Source organism: Anomaloglossus baeobatrachus, chromosome 11 (assembly GCF_048569485.1).
Source record: "Anomaloglossus baeobatrachus isolate aAnoBae1 chromosome 11, aAnoBae1.hap1, whole genome shotgun sequence".
NCBI classification, from domain to species: domain Eukaryota; kingdom Metazoa; phylum Chordata; class Amphibia; order Anura; family Aromobatidae; genus Anomaloglossus; species Anomaloglossus baeobatrachus.
The window spans coordinates 64,001,994-64,022,217 of record NC_134363.1 but is presented as its reverse complement, the minus strand read 5'-3'; the positions used below and the strand labels follow the sequence as shown (position 1 = coordinate 64,022,217).

Below are 20,224 nucleotides of genomic sequence, written 5' to 3'. Positions count from 1 at the left end.
CCCAGACGATTGGGGTATAGCTACTGCCTCCGGAGGCCACACAAAGCACTACACTAAAAAGTGCAAGGCCCCTCCCCTTCTGGCTATACCCCCCCGTGGTATCACGGGTTCTCCAGTTTTCAAGCTTTGTGCGAAGGAGGTCAGACATCCATGCATAGCTCCACAGATTTTAGTCAGCAGTAGCTGCTGACTATTTCGGATGGAAGAAAAGAGGGCCCATATAGGGCCCCCAGCATGCTCCCTTCTCACCCGTTGATGGTGTTGTAAGGTTGAGGTACCTATTGCTGGTACGGAGGCTGGAGCCCACATGCTGCTTTCCTTCCACATCCCCCTGAGGGGCTCTGAGGAAGTGGGATCCTGCCGGCCTCAAAGCTCTGACGCCGGGCTCCATCCACAGACCCATTTGAACCTGCTGGATACGGAGCTGGAGTACCGTTCAGGGACATGGCCCTGCACCATTACAGGTACTCTGTGTCCCCGGACACACAGACACAGCACACTCCAGACTTGCTGGGTGTGCTAGTGCGCCGGGGACAGTAAAGGGTTACAGTCACTGCAGCTTTGCTGAGTGACTTTGTGTATTGGGAACTACCGCGCCGGACGCTCCGGGAGCGGCGGCGCGGCTGGGACTTGTAGTTCGCCGGGGACTGGGCGCCGACCGCGCTTTTACGGCGGCGGCGCTTATAAATCCAGTCCCCGGCTTCTGCGGCCTAGTGCCGCTTCGTTCCCGCCCCCTCCCTGTCACTCAGGGAAGGGGACAGGCGCTGAGCAATCAGCAGCGCCGAGGGCTGGAGCCTTTTTACATGCTCCAGCCCTCTCACTGCACACTGTCGGACGCCGGATTCCCGCTCTGACTTGGGGCACGCCCACGGCCCGCCCCTCCTCACACGAGCTGGGGAAGACGCCGGCAGCCATTACCGCAGTCCGAGCTCGGACTTTCGGCAACCAGGCAGGACTATGGCGACCATACACCCGCTTATAGGCGGGCGGTAAGCGGCACACATAGTGCTGACCCCAATATATACTGCAGTGTGTACATGTGTATTTTAACTGCATAGGTCGCTATATGCCCGCTTGGAGAGCGACACATCAGCAGCAGGAAAGCAGGTGTGCTAAGGCACAGGCTTTCTATGCTGCTTGTATTGCACGTACTGAAGTGTTCATTTGTGTTTATGCTTGTATGCTATACACTGCACTGTACAGTCGCTAGTCTTAGCTATATTCTCCTGGAATGGCTAGACTACAGCAGCTGAAAACCAAGGGTGCTGGGGCACAGGTTTTTTTCTATGCTGCTTGTATTGCATGGGCTGCAGTGTGCATTTGTACTTGTGCTTGTATGCTATACATTGCACTGTATGGTCACTCTTCTGGGCCATATTCCCCTAGATGACTAGTCTACAGCAGCAGAAGAGCAGAGGTGCCAGGGCACAGGCTTCTATGCTGCTTGGATTGCATGTGCTGCAGTGTTCATTTGTACTTGTGCTTGTATGCTATACATTGCACTGTAGGGTCACTCTTCTGGGCTATATTCCCCTAGATGACTAGTATACAGCAGCAGAAGAGCAGGGGTGCCAGGGCACAGGCTTCTATGCTGCTTGGATTGCATGTGCTGCAGTGTTCATTTGTACTTGTGCTTGTATGCTATACATTGCACTGTAGGGTCACTCTTCTGGGCTATATTCCCCTAGATGACTAGTCTACAGCAGCAGAAGAGCTGGGGTGCCAGGGCATAGGCTTCTATGCTGCTTGTATTGCTTGTGCTGCAGTGTTCATTTGTACTTTATGCTTGTATGCTATACATTGCACTGTACGGTCACCATTCTTGGCTATATACTTCTAGATGGCTAGTCGGCAGCGGCAAAAAAGCAACACAGATTTTCAGTGCTGTTTTTACTACATGGGATGCTATTCATGACACCGTCCCATTGTGTGCATGCTCCCCTGTAGCACTTCGTCTGCCGGGGTCTCTAGCACTTCGTCTGCCGGGGTCTCTACTAGTCGTGGCCAAAGAAACCACCTGTCAACCCTGTCCAAGGACAGGGACGGAGTTGCAGTTTCGACAGATATATTGTCATAAGATAGAGACTTGCAGTCCAGACAGGCCATGGGCAATCTTCCTGACCAACCTCATTTGGAACGGGGGGGTCCCAGGAGGACTCTCTGTATGATAAGGCAGCTCTCCAGGACTTTGATCCTGACATCGCTCTTAATCCGGATACACCGGATGGTAACGCCATACGGAATGATCCTATAGCGTCCATCAATGGAAGGTTGGATCTTTCTCCCTCAGCTCCCCCAGTGGAGGAGTCAGCTTCACAGCAGGAGAAGTCCCTTTTCAGTATCTCAAACGGATATTGAGTATTTTTCTGGCCACGCTGACTTCAGAGAAGCAGTCCAGAAACACCACGCTTACCAGATAAGCGTTTTCTCCAAACGTTTTTTAAAGATACACGTTATCCCTTTTCCCCTGACGTGGTCAAGCGCTGGACCCAGGGTCCAAAGGTGGATTCTCCAATCTCCAGGCTTGCGTCTAGAGACATAGTTGCATTGGAGATGGGGCTTCACTTAAAGATGCCATTCACAGACAGATGGACTCTGGTTGAAATCTGTCTAGGAGGCTATCGGCGTGTCGGTTGCTCCGGCATTCACAGCCGTATAGGCAACCTAACCTGTTCAGCTGTTCTTGCGCAGCTGGCCTTGAGCACATGTACATCTGTACCGCAGAGGCGTCCGTAACCCCGCAATGTCTGCACTGCGACTTACCCTATTAATGCTGTCCTAAAAGTACAGTCGAGGTTTCGGTCCTTCCCAAGCTCGGGCAGGTCCCAATTGTCCTCGTGCAAAAGGGCTACAAAACCTCAGACGGGCTCAGATTCCGGCCGGGCTCAATCACGCCCAAGGAAGGCAGCCGGAGGATCCGCTACCAAGGCGGTCTCCTCATGACTCTCAGCTCTCTCTCTCTCTCTCCGCATCCGCGGTTGATGGCAGACTCCCCCGCCTTTGGCGACATTTAGCTGCCACAGGTCACAGACCGGTGGGTGACGGACATTGTGCTCACGTGCACAGGACAGTGTTCTGTTCTCGTCCTCCGACTCCATTCTTCAGAACGGCCCCACCTCTCCACCGAGCAGATGCCCTGCTGCAGGCGGTGGACGCTCTAAGAGCAGAAGGAGTGGTGATCCCTGTCCCCCCCCCTCAGGAACGAGGGCGAGGGTTTGTACTCCAATCTCTTTGTGGCTCCAAAACAGGACGGCTCCTTCCGTCCTGTTCTGGACCTAAAACTGCTCAACAATCATGTGCACGCCAGGCGGTTCCGGATGGAATCCCTCCGATCCGTCATTACCTCAATGTCTCGAGGAGACTTCCTTGCCTCAACAGACATCAAAGATGCCTATCTCCACGTGCCAATTGCTACGGAGCACCAACGTTTTCTACGTTTTGTGATAGGAGACGACCATCTTCAGTTCGTAGCTCTGCCATTCGGTCTGGCGACAGCCCCACGGGTGTTCACCAAGGTCATGGCAGCAGTGGTAGCAGTCTTGCACTCTCAGGGACACTCGGTGATCCCTTACTTGGACGATCTACTCGTCAAAGCACCCTCCCTCGAGGCATGCCAACGCAGCTTGAATGTTACGCTGGAGACTCTCCAGACTTTCGGGTGGATCATCAATCTGGCAAGGTCAAATCTGTCACCGACTCAATCACTAACGTATCTCGGCATGGAGTTTCACACTCTATCAGCGATAGTGAAGCTTCCGCTGAACAAGCAGCGTTCACTGCAGACAGAGGTGCAGTCTCTCCTTCAAGGCCAGTCGCACCCCTTAAGGCGCCTCATGCACTTCCTAGGGAAGATGGTGGCAGCCATGGAGGCAGTTCCCTTTGCGCAGTTTCATCTGCGCCAACTTCAATGGGACATTCTCCGCCAATGGGACGGGCAGTCAACCTCCCTGGACAGGAAAGTCTCCCTTTCCCAGACGGCCAAGGACTCTCTGCAATGGTGGCGTATTTCCACCTCATTGTCACAGTGAAGATCCTTCCTACCCCCATCCTGGGCAGTAGTCACGACAGATACGAGTCTGTCAGGGTGGGGAGCAGTTTGTCTCCGCCACAGGGCTCAGGGGACGTGGACTCAGCAGGAGTCCACCCTTCAGATCAATGTTCTGGAAATCAGAGCAGTGTATCTTGCCCTACTAGCTTTCCAGCAGTGGCTAGAAAGAGAGCAGATCCGAATCCAGTCGGACAACTCCACAGTGGTGGCATACATCAACCACCAAGGAGAGACGCGCAGTCGGCAAGCCTTCCAGGAAGTCCGGCGAATCCTCATGTGGGTGGAGGACACAGCATCCACCATATCCGCAGTTCACATCCCGGGCGTAGAAAAATGGGAAGCAGACTTCCTCAGTCGCCAGGGTATGGACGCAGGGGAATGGTCCCTTTACCCGGACGTGTTTTCAGGAAATCTGTCGCCGCTGGGGGGTGCCGGACGTCGACCTAATGGCGTCTCGGCACAACAACAAGGTCCCGGCATTTATGGCACGATCGCGCGATCACAGAGCTCTGGCGGCAGACGCCTTAGTGCAAGATTGGTCGCAGTTCCGGCTCCCATATGTGTTTCCACCTCTGGCAATCTTGCCCAGAGTACTGCGCAAAAATCAGATCCGATTGCAGCCGCGTCATACTCGTCGCCCCAGACTGGCCGAGGAGATCGTGGTACCCGGATCTGTGGCATCTCACGGTCGGCCGACCGTGGTCACTACCAGGCCGGCCAGACTTACTGTCCCACGGGCCGTTTTTCCATCGGAATTCTGCGGCCCTGAACCTGACTGTGTGGCCATTGAGTCCTGGATCCTAGCGTCTTCAGGATTATCCCAAGGGGTCGTTGCCACCATGAAACAGGCTAGGAAGTCCACCTCTGCTAAGATCTACCACAGAACGTGGAAGATTTTCTTAACCTGGTGCTCGGCTCAGGGAGGGTCTCCCTGGCCATTTGCATTGCCTACTTTTCTTTCCTTCCTGCAATCGGGGTTAGAAAAGGGCTTGTCGCTCGGCTCCCTTAAGGGGCAAGTCTCGGCACTATCCGTGTTCTTTCAGAAGCGTCTAGCACGTCTTTCTAGGGTGCGCACGTTCCTACAGGGGGTCTGTCATATCGTACCCCCGTACAAGCGGCCGTTAGATCCATGGGATCTCAACAGGGTACTAGTTGCTCTCCAGAAGCCGCCTTTCGAGCCTCTGAAGGAAGTTTCATTTTCTCGCCTGTCACAGAAGGTGGCGTTTCTCGTTGCGATCACATCGCTTCGGCGAGTGTCTGAGCTGGCAGCTCTGTCATCCAAGGCTCCCTTCCTGGTGTTCCACCAGGACAAGGTAGTGCTGCGCCCCATTCCGGAGTTTCTCCCTAAGGTCGTATCCTCATTTCATCTTAATCAGGATATATCCTTGCCTTCCTTTTGTCCTCATCCGGTTCACCGGTATGGAAAGGACTTACGTTTGTTAGATCTGGTGAGAGCACTCAGAATCTACATTTCCCGCACGGCACCCATGCGCCGTTCCGATGCATTTTTTGTCCTTGTCGCTGGTCCGCGCAAGGGGTTGCAGGCTTCTAAAGCCACCCTGGCTCGATGGATCAAAGAACCAATTCTAGAGGCCTACCGTTCTGCGGGGCTTCCGGTTCCTTCAGGGCTAAAAGCCCACTCACCCAGAGCCGTGGGTGCGTCCTGGGCATTACGACACCAGGCTTCGGCTCAACAAGTGTGCCAGGCAGCTACCTGGTCCAGTCTGCACACTTTCACCAAGCATTATCAGATGCATACCTATGCTTCGGCGGACGCCAGCTTAGGTAGAAGAGTCCTGCAGGCGGCAGTGACACCCCCGTAGGGGAGGGCTGTTTTGCAGCTCTAACATGCGGTATTTCTTTACCCACCCAGGGACAGCTTTTGGACGTCCCAATCGTCTGGGTCTCCCAATAGAGCGCTGAAGAAGAAGGGAATTTTGTTACTTACCGTAAATTCCTTTTCTTCTAGCTCTTATTGGGAGACCCAGCACCCGCCCTGTTGTCCTTCGGGATTTTTTTGTTGTTTGCGGGTACACATGTTGTTCATGTTGAACGGTTTTTCAGTTCTCCGATGTTACTCGGAGTTAATTTGTTTAAACCAGTTATTGGCTTTCCTCCTTCTTGCTTTGGCACTAAAACTGGAGAACCCGTGATACCACGGGGGGGTATAGCCAGAAGGGGAGGGGCCTTGCACTTTTTAGTGTAGTGCTTTGTGTGGCCTCCGGAGGCAGTAGCTATACCCCAATCGTCTGGGTCTCCCAATAAGAGCTAGAAGAAAAGGAATTTACGGTAAGTAACAAAATTCCCTTCTTTGGTCTCACATGGGGCACAATAATAACAGGGACCTTCCTAGAATGCAGCCCAGGAGCTGCAGAGGGGGAATCTTTTAGCTTTTGGGCGAAATTTCTGATGACAGGTTCCCTTTAAAGGGGTTGTTCACCTCAGGGAAGTCTCCCCCAATCTGTGATCCACAGAAAGGGGCCTTTTTAAATGGAGGTGTTTATGGGATGGGGAAGCTTTCCCCTGTCCTATAGAGAAGGCGTAACTTAGGATCTTGGCATATACCCTTTACCTTCTGGGATATTTCTGCCTTATGGATGGGGCATGTTATAAATATGCAGGTCTCCTCTTAAAGGGGCATTCCAGTTCTGCTTACCTCCCATATTTTGTAAGCATAGCTGGTGATATCATGTATATGGATACCCATACCTGACATCAGCAGTCATGCCCTCAAGGCTCGGCTCACCTGGAATATCCCTTCAAGCACACCTGTCAAGTCTCTGCTCCTATAGAACTGATTAGAGACGTGCATGCATGAATGCCTCTCTGCTCCGGAGCTGCGGGGGATGCCTTTCTGCTCCGGAGCTGTGCTCTCCTCCGGAGCTGCGGGCGCTGAGGACACGTGTATGAAACTCCCACTGCATAGATGTGCCGTAATTTACTACTGCCCTCTTGTGTTACTCAGGATACTAGTGATGAAGATGCACAACTTGCACCGGACCAGCAAAGAGAAGAACGAATCCGACTCAGAAAGCAGTGAAAGTGAAGAGGAGGAGGAAGAACGGAAGCCGCAGTTGGAGTTGGCCATGGTCCCACACTACGGAGGGATTAACAGAATTCGGGTAATTGCCATTTCTTTTGTTTTCATTTAATTTTAGTATGAGCTTCCTCTAAAGGGCCTGTATCCGCACAGGATGACTGTTCACACCAAGCATAGGCGCTCGGTGCATCATGGTGGGGTCAGACATTAAATCCACCTGCTTGTTTTCCATCCATCTCCAGCAGCCTCCCCTCTTCTTTGATTGACAGCTCTGATGTCATACAGCCATACAGTAGAAGGATGGAAAAGGTGGGCAGGTGCAAGTAACTGATTAGCCACCATGATGCACCGAGCGCCTGTACTTGGTGTGGACAGTCTTACAGGCTCCAGCAAAGTATAACATTTCTCTAAATCTCATGCCCCCCCCTTTTTTTTTTTTTTTTTTTTTTTTTTTTAACATATTTTTATTAATTTTCCCCATACACTTGATTGAGATGAGAAAGTCTGCAGGTAAAAAAAAAAAAAAAACCCTATGCATTTTCATTGCATTTCATTTCTGCAGAGATGTGCATGGAATCGGCCCACGTTACGGTGCAAACAGGAAGCTAGAAAAACAAAATCATTTTATTTAACCCCTCAATGACCACCAATACTCATATAAAGGGTAGTGCTGCCCCGCCACTGAAAATCCCGAGGATGACGGCTGACACCTGCAGGTATCAGCCCTGACTCGTTTTGTAACAATCGTAGCTGATTAATCCCTCAATCGTGACAGCGTTATCTAAGTGGTCAAGAGGCCTCAAAGACCCCCTATTTTTAGTGTGTAACAGCAGCAAAGCATAAAAAAATAGTGTTTTTTGGATTATAAGACACACTTTTCCTCCCAAAAATTTGGGACAAAAATGAGGGGTGCATCTTAAAATCCAAATGTAGCTTATCGGGGGGTGGTAGAGAGGGGTCACAGGAGGCAGGGGCAATGCGGCAGGCAGCGAGGTACGAGCCATTCTGAAGATGTCTACAGTGAGGGCTTCAAATACTGGCGCCTAGAGTCTTCAGAATGTCCCGTGACTTACCACCCGCAGCGAGCAGCAGCGCCCACTGCCCCAGGACAGCACCGCAGCCCCCAGTGAACATCTGGGCCCCCCCTGCATCGCCACAGTATCACCGTACTCCTGCACTGCCTCCTGTGATCCCTGCTCCACCACAGCTGCAGCCCCCCGGTAAGACAAAATAATAAATTAATTTTGGGGTGAGTCTTATAATCCGGTGCGTCTTATAAAACAAAAAATATGGTAGGTCTGGTATCGCTGTAATTGTACTGACCTGAAGAATAAATCTTATTTTTACCGCACTGGGAACCGCGCAAAAATATATAAAACAATAAGTGAATTGCTGGTTTTTGTTCATTCTTTACCTGAAAAATGTGAATAAAAAGCGATTAAAAAAAAAAGTTATGTTCCCAAAATGGTACCAAAAAAATCTCCCAACTTGTTGCACAAAAAATAACTCCTTATACAGCTGTCGGCCAAAAAATAAGTTATAGCTCTCAGAATATGACGATGGAAAAACTACTATCAAAAAAGCATGTCCCGTCTTTGTAGCACACAAGTGTGCTCTGCACACAGCACACAGCTCTGCGCACACCTAAAAAATCGCCCCTCAGTGTATTTAAATCTTAATAGGTCCCAAAAGAAGCAGGTTTTGTTAATTTCTTGAAAAAAATGAAATTGCTGCTAAACTTTTAGCCTTTTTATCATCCTAACAAAATAAAATGATGCTGATATAAAGCGGAGAGGTGGCAAATGTTGTTATTTTGTGGGACGTAACTTTGGTTTAAGGGCATAAAAATTGAAAGTTTGAAAATTGCGGAAAAATGTTGTCCAAATACTGATATTTTCACAAACGCAATAAAATATGGATCTAAATTTCTTTGTCGCTCCTAATTGGGAGACCTAGACAATTGGGTGTATAGCTACTGCCTCCGGAGGCCACACAAAGTATTACACTTAAAAGTGTAAGGCCCCTCCTCTTCTGGCTATACACCCTCCCGTGGGATCACGGGCTCCTCAGTTTTCATGCTTTGTGCGAAGGAGGCACACATACACGCATAGCTCCACTGTTTAGTCAGCAGCAGCTGCTGACTATGTCGGATGGAAGAAAAGAGGGCCCATACTAGGGCCCCCAGCATGCTCCCTTCTCACCCCACTTTTTGTCGGCGGTGTTTGTTAAGGTTGAGGTACCCATTGCGGGTACGGAGGCTGGAGCCCACATGCTGCTTCCTTCCCCATCCCCCTTCGGGCTCTGGGTGAAGTGGGATTTTACCGGTCTCCAGGCACTGAGACCGTGCTCCATCCACAGCCCCTGGAGAATCTGCTGGAATGGAGCTGAGTATCGTCAGGGACAGGCCCTGCTACGTCAAGGTACTCTGTGTCCCCGTACATATCGCGCGCACACCGCAGCATTGCTGGGTGTGTTAGTGCGCCGGGGACAACAGCGCTGCGCGCTGGTGCCATTCCTATCTACAGCTCTGCTGAGAGGGGACATGTATTTGAAACTGCCGCGCCGGCCGCTGTTGTCAGTTTTTTCGCTGCGGCGCGGCTGGGACTTGTGGTGCGCCGGGGACTTCCGCGCTGACCGTGCATATATGACGGCCGCGCTTATTACTCGAGTCCCCGGCTTTTTGCGGCCTAGTTTCGGTTCATTCCCGCCCCCAGGCCTGCCAGTCAGGGGAAGGGCGGGACGCTGTACAGAACGTCAGCGCAGAGGGCTGGAGTCTGCTTTGCATACTCCAGCCCTCACACTGGGCACAGTGGGACGCCAGTTTCCCGCACTTTGTTTGAGGCACGCCCACGGTCCGCCCCTCTTCACAGGACGCCGGCAGCCATTCCTGTGTGCAGTCTGAGCTGGAGAGAGGAGACTGGGAGACCCAGACACGGGATTCTGGTGCCCACACACCCGCTTTTGAGCGGGCGGTAAGCTGCCCTCAAGGGCTGACCCCCACTGGTGCCGAAGTGTATATTTGTATTTTATGCTTGCAGCTATACATTGCACTGTACGGTCGCTGGTGATTCTCTGCTATATACCCTCCTAGATTACTCAGAGGACACAACAGCATGTCGACCGCAAAAAGCAAAGGTGCCAAGGCACAGGCTTTCTATGCTGCTTGTACCGCATGTGGGGCTGTTCTACCGGCAGGTTCCACTGACCCCCACTGTGTGCAGTGCTCGGCCCCTGTGGCACTTGCTCGGCCGGGGCCTCTGCTGGAGGTGACCCAGGCAGAACCTCCTGTGAATACTGTCCAGGTGACAGGGACGGAGTTTGCAGTTTTTGCTGACAGATTGTCTGTGACTATGACTAAAATTCTTGAAACATTGCAGTCTAGACCAGTAACTCAGGCCATGGGCACTGTTAACTCATTGCTCCCTGGTCCCCCTCAGTTGGAACAGCTCCGGGATCCGGGGGTGTCACTTACATCCCAGGGTGATGGCTCTGACACGGACGATAGTCCCAGACAGCCTAAACGAGCTCGCTATGAGCGGCCCTCGACTTCATCACACTGGTCAGGGTCCCAGCAGGACTCTCTGTATGATGAGGCGGAGGTAGCTGATCAGGATTCTGATCCTGAGACCGCTCTCAATTTGGATACACCTGATGGTGACGCCATAGTGAATGATCTCATAGCGTCCATCAATAAAATGTTGGACATTTCTCCCCTTGCTCCTCCTGTGGAGGAGACAGCTTCACAGCAGGAGAAATTCCATTTCAGGTATCCCAAGCGTAAATTGTTTATTTCTGGACCACTCTGACTTTAGAGAGGCAATCCAGAAACACCACGCTTATCCGGATAAGCGTTTTTCCAAACGGCTTAAGGATACACGTTATCCTTTTCCCCCTGACGTGGTCAAGGGCTGGACCCAGTGTCCCAAGGTGGATCCTCCAATCTCCAGGCTTGCAGCTAGATCCTTAGTTGCAGTGGAAGATGGGGCGGCACTTAAGGATGCCACTGACAGACAGATGGAGCTCTGGTTGAAATCCATCTATGAGGCTATTGGCGCGTCATTGGCTCCGGCATTCGCAGCCGTATGGGCACTCCAAGCTATTTCAGCTGGTCTTACACAGATTGACACGGTCACACGTACATCTGCTCCGCAGGTGGCACCCTTAACCTCTCAAATGTCTGCATTTGCGTCTTACGCGATTAATGCTGTCCTAGACTCTACGAGCCGTACGGCAGTGGCGTCCGCCAACTCCGTGGTTTTACGCAGAGCCTTGTGGTTAAGAGAATGGAAGGCAGATTCTGCTTCCAAAAAGTGTTTAACCAGTTTGCCATTTTCTCGTGACCGACTGTTTGGTGAGCGCTTGGATGAAATCATTAAACACTCCAAGGGTAAAGATTCATCCTTACCTCAGCCCAGACAAAACAAACCCCAACAGAGGAGAGGACAGTCGGGGTTTCGGTCCTTTCGAGGCTCAGGCAGGTCCCAATTCTCCTCGTCCAAAAGGACTCAAAAGGATCAGAGGAGCTCAGATTCTTGGCGGACTCAGTCACGCCCAAAAAAGACAGCCGGAAGACCCGCTACCAAGGCGGCTTCCTCATGACTTTCGGCCTCCTCTCTCCGCATCCTCGGTCGGTGGCAGGCTCTCCCGCTTTGGCGACATTTTGCTGCCACAGGTCACAGACCGTTGGGTGAGAGACATTCTGTCTCACGGGTACAGGATATAGTTCAGTTCTCGTCCTCCAACTCGCTTCTTCAGAACTTCTCCACCTCCCGACCGAGCCGATGCTCTGCTGCTAGCGGTGTCCACTCTAAAAGCGGAAGGAGTGGTGACCCCCGTTCCTCTTCAGGAACAAGGTCACGGTTTCTACTCCAACTTGTTTGTGGTGCCAAAAAAGGACGGGTCTTTCCGTCCCGTTCTGGATCTAAAACTGCTCAACAAGCACGTAAAAACCAGGCGGTTCCGAATGGAATCCCTTCGCTCCGTCATCGCCTCAATGTCTCAAGGAGATTTCCTAGCATCTATAGACATCAAGGATGCTTATCTCCACGTGCCGATTGCTCCAGAGCACCAGCGTTTTCTACGCTTCGTTATAGGAGACGAACACCTTCAGTTCGTAGCTCTGCCTTTCGGGCTGGCGACAGCCCCACGTGTCTTCACCAAGGTCATGGCAGCAGTAGTAGCAGTCCTGCACTCTCAAGGTCACTCTGTGATCCCGTATTTGGACGATCTACTTGTCAAGGCACCCTCTCAAGAGGCATGCCAACACAGCCTGAACGTTGCGCTGGAGACTCTCCAGAGTTTCGGGTGGATCATCAACTTTTCAAAGTCAAATCTAACCCCGACACAATCGCTAACATATCTTGGCATGGAGTTTCATACTCTCTCAGCGATAGTGAAGCTTCCGCTGGACAAACAGCGTTCACTACAGACAGGGGTGCAATCTCTCCTTCAAGGCCAGTCACACCCTTTGAGACGCCTCATGCACTTCCTAGGGAAGATGGTAGCAGCAATGGAAGCAGTCCCTTTCGCGCAGTTTCATCTCCGTCCACTACAATGGGACATTCTCCGCCAATGGGACGGGAAGTCGACGTCCCTCGACAGAGACGTCTCACTTTCTCAGGCGGCCAAGGAATCTCTTCGGTGGTGGCTTCTTCCCACCGCATTGTCGAAAGGAAAGTCCTTTCTACCCCCATCCTGGGAGGTAGTCACGACAGACGCGAGTCTATCGGGGTGGGGAGCAGTGTTTCTCCACCACAGGGCTCAAGGGACGTGGACTCAGGAAGAGTCCACCCTTCAGATCAATATTCTGGAAATCAGAGCAGTGTATCTTGCCCTACAAGCCTTCCAGCAGTGGCTGGAAGGCAAGCAGATCCGAATTCAGTCGGACAACTCCACAGCGGTAGCGTACATCAACCACCAAGGTGGAACACGCAGTCGGCAAGCCTTCCAGGAAGTCCGACGGATTCTGACGTGGGTGGAAGACACGGCATCCACCATATCCGCAGTTCACATCCCAGGCGTGGAAAACTGGGAAGCAGACTTCCTCAGTCGCCAGGGTATGGACGCAGGGGAATGGTCCCTTCACCCGGACGTGTTTCAGGAGATCTGTCGCCGCTGGGGGATGCCGGACGTCGACCTGATGGCGTCACGGCACAACAACAAGGTCCCGGCTTTCATGGCACGGTCTCACGATCACCGAGCTCTGGCGGCAGACGCCTTAGTTCAAGATTGGTCGCAGTTCCGGCTACCTTATGTGTTCCCACCTCTGGCATTGTTACCCAGAGTGCTGCGCAAGATCAGGGCCGACTGCCGCCGCGCCATCCTCGTCGCTCCAGACTGGCCGAGGAGATCGTGGTACCCAGATCTGTGGCACCTCACGGTAGGCCAACCATGGGCACTACCAGAACGACCAGACTTGCTGTCTCAAGGGCCGTTTTTCCATCTGAATTCTGCGGCCCTGAACCTGACTGTGTGGCCATTGAGTCCTGGATCCTAGCGTCTTCAGGATTATCTCGAAAGGTTATTGCCACCATGAGACAGGCTAGAAAACCTTCCTCCGCCAAGATCTACCACAGGACGTGGAAGATATTCTTATCTTGGTGCGCTGCTCAGGGAGTTTCTCCCTGGCCTTTTGCATTGCCTACTTTTCTTTCCTTCCTGCAATCCGGGTTGGAAAAAGGTTTGTCGCTCAGCTCCCTTAAAGGACAAGTCTCAGCGCTATCTGTATTTCTTCAGCGCTCTATTGGGAGACCCAGACGATTGGGGTATAGCTACTGCCCTCTGGAGGCCACACAAAGCACTACATTAAAAGTGCAAGGCCCCTCCCCCTCTGGCTATACCCCCCCGTGGTATCACGGGTTCTCCAGTTTTAGCTTTGTGTGCGAAGGAGGTCAGACATTCCATGCATAGCTCCACAGATTTTAGTCAGCAGTAGCTGCTGACTGTTTCGGATGGAAGAAAAGAGGACACATATAGTGTCCCCAGCATGCTCCCTTCTCACCCCTGGATGGTGTTGTAAGGTTGAGGTACCTATTGCTGGTACAGGGCTGGAGCCTGACATGCTGTTTTCCTTCCACATCCCCTTGTAGGGCTCTGTGGAAGTGGGATCCTGCCGGCCTCTCAGCTCTGATGCCGGGCTCCATCCACAGACCCATTAGAACCTGATGGAGACGGAGCAGGAGTACGATCAGGGACAGGCCCTGCATCATACAGGTACTCTGTGTCCCCGGCAGGCACAGACACACTCCGGGCTGGCTGGGTGTTGTAGTGCGCCGGGGACCGCAACGTGGAGTTGGTGTCCCTACAGATTACTGGGGGATTGTTTGTGTTTGGGAACGCAGCGCCGACCCCCTCTGGACCGGGCGGCGCTGCTGTGACTTGTGGTGCGCCGGGGATCCGCCGTCCGCGCTTTTACGGCGGCGGCGGTTATAAATTTAGTCCCCGGCTTTTTGGGCCTAGGACGCCGGCAGCTCCGTTTCGTTCCCGCCCCCACCCTGTCATTCAGGGTAGGGGAGAGACGCTGTTCGCTAGCAGCGACGAGGGCTGGAGCCTGATTTACATGCTCCAGCCCTCTCACTTGGCACAGAGGGAAGCAGGCTTCCCGCTCTTGGCCAGGAACACCCAGGGCCCGCCCCCCTTCCTCTCTCGAGACGCCGGCAGCCATTACATGCATGCCTGGCTGGAGGAAGGACGCAAGGCTCTGGGAGACCTGGACTAGGGGCTATCTGGCGACCACACACCCGCTTTTTAAGCGGGCGGTAAGCGATTTTCTGTGCTGGTCCCTCTAGTGCCTCACTGTGTATCAGTGTACTGGGTACAGATATATAGTTATTGTATTACTTGCACTGTGAGGTGCGCTTCTGGCTGCATATCCCAGATCGCTCTGTGGAAGCAGCAACATGTCATCCTCAAAACGCAAGGCGGCCAAGGCAAAAAGGGCTGTGTATACTGCGTGTGCTGCATGTGGGGCTAATCTACCAGCAGGCTCCGATGACCCCCATTGTGTGCAATGCTCCGACCCGGTGCTGCTTCGCCAGCCGGAGTCAGGAGAGGTAGCGACCCAGGCTGAGACGCTTGTAAGTTCTGCCCCGGTGACAGGGACAGACTTTGCAGTTTTTGCAGATAATATGTCTGTATCTATGGCAAAAATCCTTGAGACCTTGCAATCTATGCATGGGGCTCAGTCTCTGGGCACGGCGAGGCCTCTGTCCTCAGGTCCCCCTTACTTGGAATGTATCCAGCCCACAGGGGGGTCCCCGGCTTCACAGGCCGAGGATTATGACTCAGATGATGGCCCCAGCCACCCTAAGCGAGCTCGCTGGGAAAGACCCTCGACGTCTTCACACTGCTCAGGGTCTCAGCGCAATCAGTCTCCCTGTGATGTGTCTGATGAGAGTGATCAGGAATCCACTCCTGGAACCCCTCTCAACCTGGATACCCCGGATGGGGATGCCATGGTAAACGACCTTATCTCAGCCATCAATAGGCTGTTGGATATTTCTCCCCCAGCCCCTTCAGCAGAAGAGGCGGCTGCGGAGCAGGAAAAGTTTCGTTTCCTTTATCCCAAGCGTAAATTGAGTGCCTTGTTAGATCACTCTGACTTCAGAGAATCAATCCAGAAGCACGACGCTCACCCAGAAAGGCGTTTCTCTAAACGATCTAAAGATACGCGTTTCCCTTTCCCCCCTGAGGTGGTCAAGCGCTGGACACAGTGTCCAAAGGTAGACCCCCCGATTTCCAAACTTGCAGCTAGATCCATAGTTGCAGTGGAGGATGGCGCTTCACTTAAAGATGCCAATGACAGACAGATGGACCTTTGGTTAAAATCTGTCTATGAAGCTATAGGCGCGTCGTTTGCTCCGGCATTCGCAGCCGTATGGGCACTCCAGGCTATTTCAGCTGGCTTAGCAAAAGTGGATGCTATCATGCATCCAGCAGTGCCGCAAGTGGCGCACCTTACCACGCAGATGTCGGCGTTTGCGTCTTACGCTATCAATGCGGTCCTAGAATCTACCAGTCGCACCTCAATGGCGTCCGCCAATTCGGTAGTTTTGCGCAGAGCCTTGTGGTTAAAGGACTGGAAAGCAGATGCTGGTTCCAAAAAATGTTTAACCAGTTTGCCTTTGTCTAGAGATAGACTGTTTGGCGAGCCATTGGCTGACATCATTAAGCAGTCCAAGGGTAAAGACTCCTCTTTACCACAACCCAGAACATCCAAACCTCAGCAGAAAAAGTGGCAGCAGAGGTTTCAGTCCTTTCGAGGTTCGGGCAAGACACCATTTACCTCGTCCAAAGGGACTCAGAGGACGCAAAGAAACTCAGATTCGTGGCGGACTCACACACGCCCCAAGAAAGCAAATGGAGGTACCGCTTCCAAAGCGGCTACCTCATGACTTCCAGCCCCCCCCCTCCGCATCGCCGGTCGGGGGCAGGCTCTCCCGCTTTTCCGGCATTTGGATGTCACAGGTCAAAGACCGGTGGGTGACGGACATTTTGTCTCGCGGGTACAGAATCGAGTTCAATTCTCGTCCTCCAGCTCGGTTCTTCAGAACCTCCCCACATCCAGACCGAGCAGATGCTCTGCTGCAGGCGGTGGATTCCCTAAAAGCGGAAGGAGTGGTTATCCCAGTCCCTCCTCAGGAACAAGGGCAAGGGTTTTACTCCAATCTCTTTGTGGTTCCAAAAAAGGACGGCTCGTTCCGTCCTGTTCTGGACCTAAAACGGCTCAACAAACATGTGCACGCCAGGAGGTTCCGGATGGAAACCCTCCGCTCTGTTACGACAGATGCGAGTCTGCCGGGGTGGGGAGCAGTGTTTCTCCACCACAGGGCTCAGGGGACGTGGACTCCGCAGGAGTCCACCCTTCAGATCAATGTTCTGGAAATCAGAGCAGTGTATCTTGCCCTGCAAGCCTTCCAGCAGTGGCTGGAAGGAAAGCAGATCCGAATCCAATCGGACAACTCCACAGCGGTGGCATACATCAACCACCAAGGAGGGACGCGCAGTCGGCAAGCCTTCCAAGAAGTCCGGCGCATTCTAATGTGGGTGGAGGACAGAGCATCCACCATATCCGCGGTTCACATCCCAGGCGTAGAAAACTGGGAAGCAGACTTCCTCAGTCGCCAGGGCATGGACGCAGGGGAATGGTCCCTTCACCCGGACGTGTTTCAGGAAATCTGTCGCCGCTGGGGAGTGCCGGACGTCGACCTAATGGCATCCCGGCACAACAACAAGGTCCCGGCATTCATGGCGAGGTCGCGCGATCAAAGAGCTCTGGCGGCAGACGCCTTGGTTCAAGATTGGTCGCAGTTTCAGCTCCCTTACGTGTTTCCGCCTCTGGCGCTCTTGCCCAGAGTGCTACGCAAGATCAGATCCGAGTGCAGCCGCATCATACTCGTCGCTCCAAACTGGCCGAGGAGGTCGTGGTATCCGGATCTGTGGCATCTCACGATCGGTCGACCGTGGTCACTGCCAGACCGACCAGACTTACTGTCCCAAGGGCCGTTTTTCCATCAGAATTCTGCGGCCCTGAACCTGACTGTGTGGCCATTGAGTCCTGGATCCTAGCATCTGCAGGATTATCTCAAGGAGTGATTGCCACAATGAGACAAGCTAGAAAGTCGAATTCTGCTAAGATCTACCACAGAACGTGGAAGATTTTCTTATCCTGGTGCTCGGCCCAGGGAGTGTCTCCCTGGCCATTTGCATTACCCAAGTTTCTTTCTTTCCTGCAATCGGGGTTAGAAAAGGGCTTGTCGCTCAGCTCCCTTAAAGGGCAAGTTTCGGCACTATCCGTGTTTTTTCAGAAGCGTCTAGCACGTCTTCCTAAGGTGCGCACGTTCCTGCAGGGGGTCTGTCATATTGTGCCCCCGTACAAGCGACCGTTAGATCCATGGGATCTGAACAGGGTACTAGTTGCTCTCCAGAAGCCGCCCTTCGAGCCTCTGAAGGAAGTTTCCTTTTCTCGGCTGTCGCAGAAAGTGGCATTTCTTGTTGCCATCACATCGCTTCGGCGAGTGTCTGAGCTGGCAGCTCTGTCATCCAAGGCTCCCTTCCTGGTGTTCCACCAGGACAAGGTTGTGCTGCGCCCCATTCCGGAGTTTCTTCCTAAGGTCGTATCCTCTTTTCATCTTAATCAGGATATTTCCTTGCCTTCTTTTTGCCCTCATCCGGTTCACCGGTATGAAAAGGACTTACGTTTGCTAGATCTGGTGAGAGCACTCAGAATCTACATTTCCCGCACGGCGCCCATACGCCGTTCCGATGCACTTTTTGTCCTTGTCGCTGGTCCGCGCAAGGGGTTGCAGGCTTCTAAAGCCACCCTGGCTCGATGGATCAAAGAACCAATTCTTGAAGCCTACCGTTCTGCGGGGCTTCAGGTTCCTTCAGGGCTAAAAGCCCACTCAACCAGAGCCGTGGGTGCGTCCTGGGCATTACGTCACCAGGCTTCGGCTCAACAGGTGTGCCAGGCAGCTACCTGGTCCAGTCTGCACACTTTCACCAAGCATTATCAGGTGCATACCTATGCTTCGGCGGATGCCAGCTTAGGTAGAAGAGTCCTGCAGGCGGCAGTGACACCCCCATAGGGGAGGGCTGTTTTGCAGCTCTAACATGAGGTATTTATTTACCCACCCAGGGACAGCTTTTGGACGTCCCAATCGTCTGGGTCTCCCAATAGAGCGCTGAAGAAGGGAATTTTGTTACTTACCGTAAATTCCTTTTCTTCTAGCTCTTATTGGGAGACCCAGCACCCGCCCTGTTGTCCTTCGGGATGTTTTTTTGTTGTTTGCGGGTACACATGTTGTTCATGTTGAACGGTTTTTCAGTTCTCCGATGTTATTCGGAGTTAATTTGTTTAAACCAGTTATTGGCTTCCTCCTTCTTGCTTTGGCACTAAAACTGGAGAACCCGTGATACCACGGGGGGGTATAGCCAGAGGGGGAGGGGCCTTGCACTTTTAATGTAGTGCTTTGTGTGGCCTCCAGAGGGCAGTAGCTATACCCCAATCGTCTGGGTCTCCCAATAAGAGCTAGAAGAAAAGGAATTTACGGTAAGTAACAAAATTCCCTTCTTTGTCAGAAACGCCTAGCACGACTTCCTCAGGTACGCACGTTCCTGCAAGGAGTTTGTCATATCGTCCCTCCTTACAAGCGGCCGTTAGAGCCCTGGGATCTGAACAAGGTTCTAATTGCTCTCCAGAAGCCGCCTTTCGAGCCTATGAAGGATGTTTCCCTTTCTCGTCTTTCACAGAAAGTGGCCTTTCTAGTAGCGGTCACGTCTCTTCGGAGAGTGTCCGAGCTAGCAGCGCTGTCATGCAAATCTCCCTTCCTGGTGTTTCACCAGGACAAGGTGGTTCTACGTCCGATTCCTGAGTTTCTCCCTAAGGTGGTATCCCCCTTTCATCTCAATCAGGATGTCACATTACCTTCCTTGTGTCCTCATCCAGTCCATCAATTTGAGAAAGGTTTGCATTTGTTGGATCTGGTCAGAGCACTCAGGATCTACATTTCCCGCACGGCGCCCTTAAGCCGCTCGGATGCACTCTTTGTCCTTGTCGCTGGTCAGCGTAAAGGGTCGCAAGCTTCCAAATCCACCCTGGCTCGGTGGATCAAGGAACCAATTCTTGAAACCTACCGTTCTGCGGGGCTTCCGGTTCCTTCAGGGCTGAAGGCCCATTCTACCAGAGCCGTGGGTGCGTCCTGGGCATTACAGCACCAGGCTACGGCTCAGCAGGTGTGCCAGGCGGCTACCTGGTCGAGTCTGCACACCTTTACCAAGCATTATCAGGTGCATACCTACGCTTCGGCGGACGCCAGCCTAGGTAGACAAGTCCTTCAGGCGGCGGTTGCCCACCTGTAGGACAGGGCTGTTTGACGGCCCTATCACGAGGTATTCTTTTACCCACCCAGGGACTGCTTTTGGACGTCCCAATTGTCTGGGTCTCCCAATTAGGAGCGAGAAAGAAGGGAATTTTGTTTACTTACCGTAAATTCCTTTTCTTCTAGCTCCAATTGGGAGACCCAGCACCCGCCCTGTTTTTCTTAGGGATTTTTGGTTTTTTCGGGTACACATGTTGTTCATGTTGAATGGTTTCAGTTCTCCGATGTTTCTTCGGATTGAATTTGTCTTTAAACCTG

The 20,224-nt window shown here is 52.7% G+C and overlaps 1 protein-coding gene across 1 annotated transcript in view; it reads left to right on the top strand.

Moving 5' to 3' along the window:
• GRWD1 (glutamate rich WD repeat containing 1) overlaps positions 1-20,224 on the top strand; it is a 70,697-nt gene that overhangs the window by 1,511 nt on the left and 48,962 nt on the right. Inside the window, exon 3 of the mRNA XM_075329444.1 lies at positions 7,014-7,170. Within this exon, the coding sequence (XP_075185559.1) occupies positions 7,014-7,170 (157 nt within the window). The remainder of the gene's footprint in view (positions 1-7,013; positions 7,171-20,224) is intronic.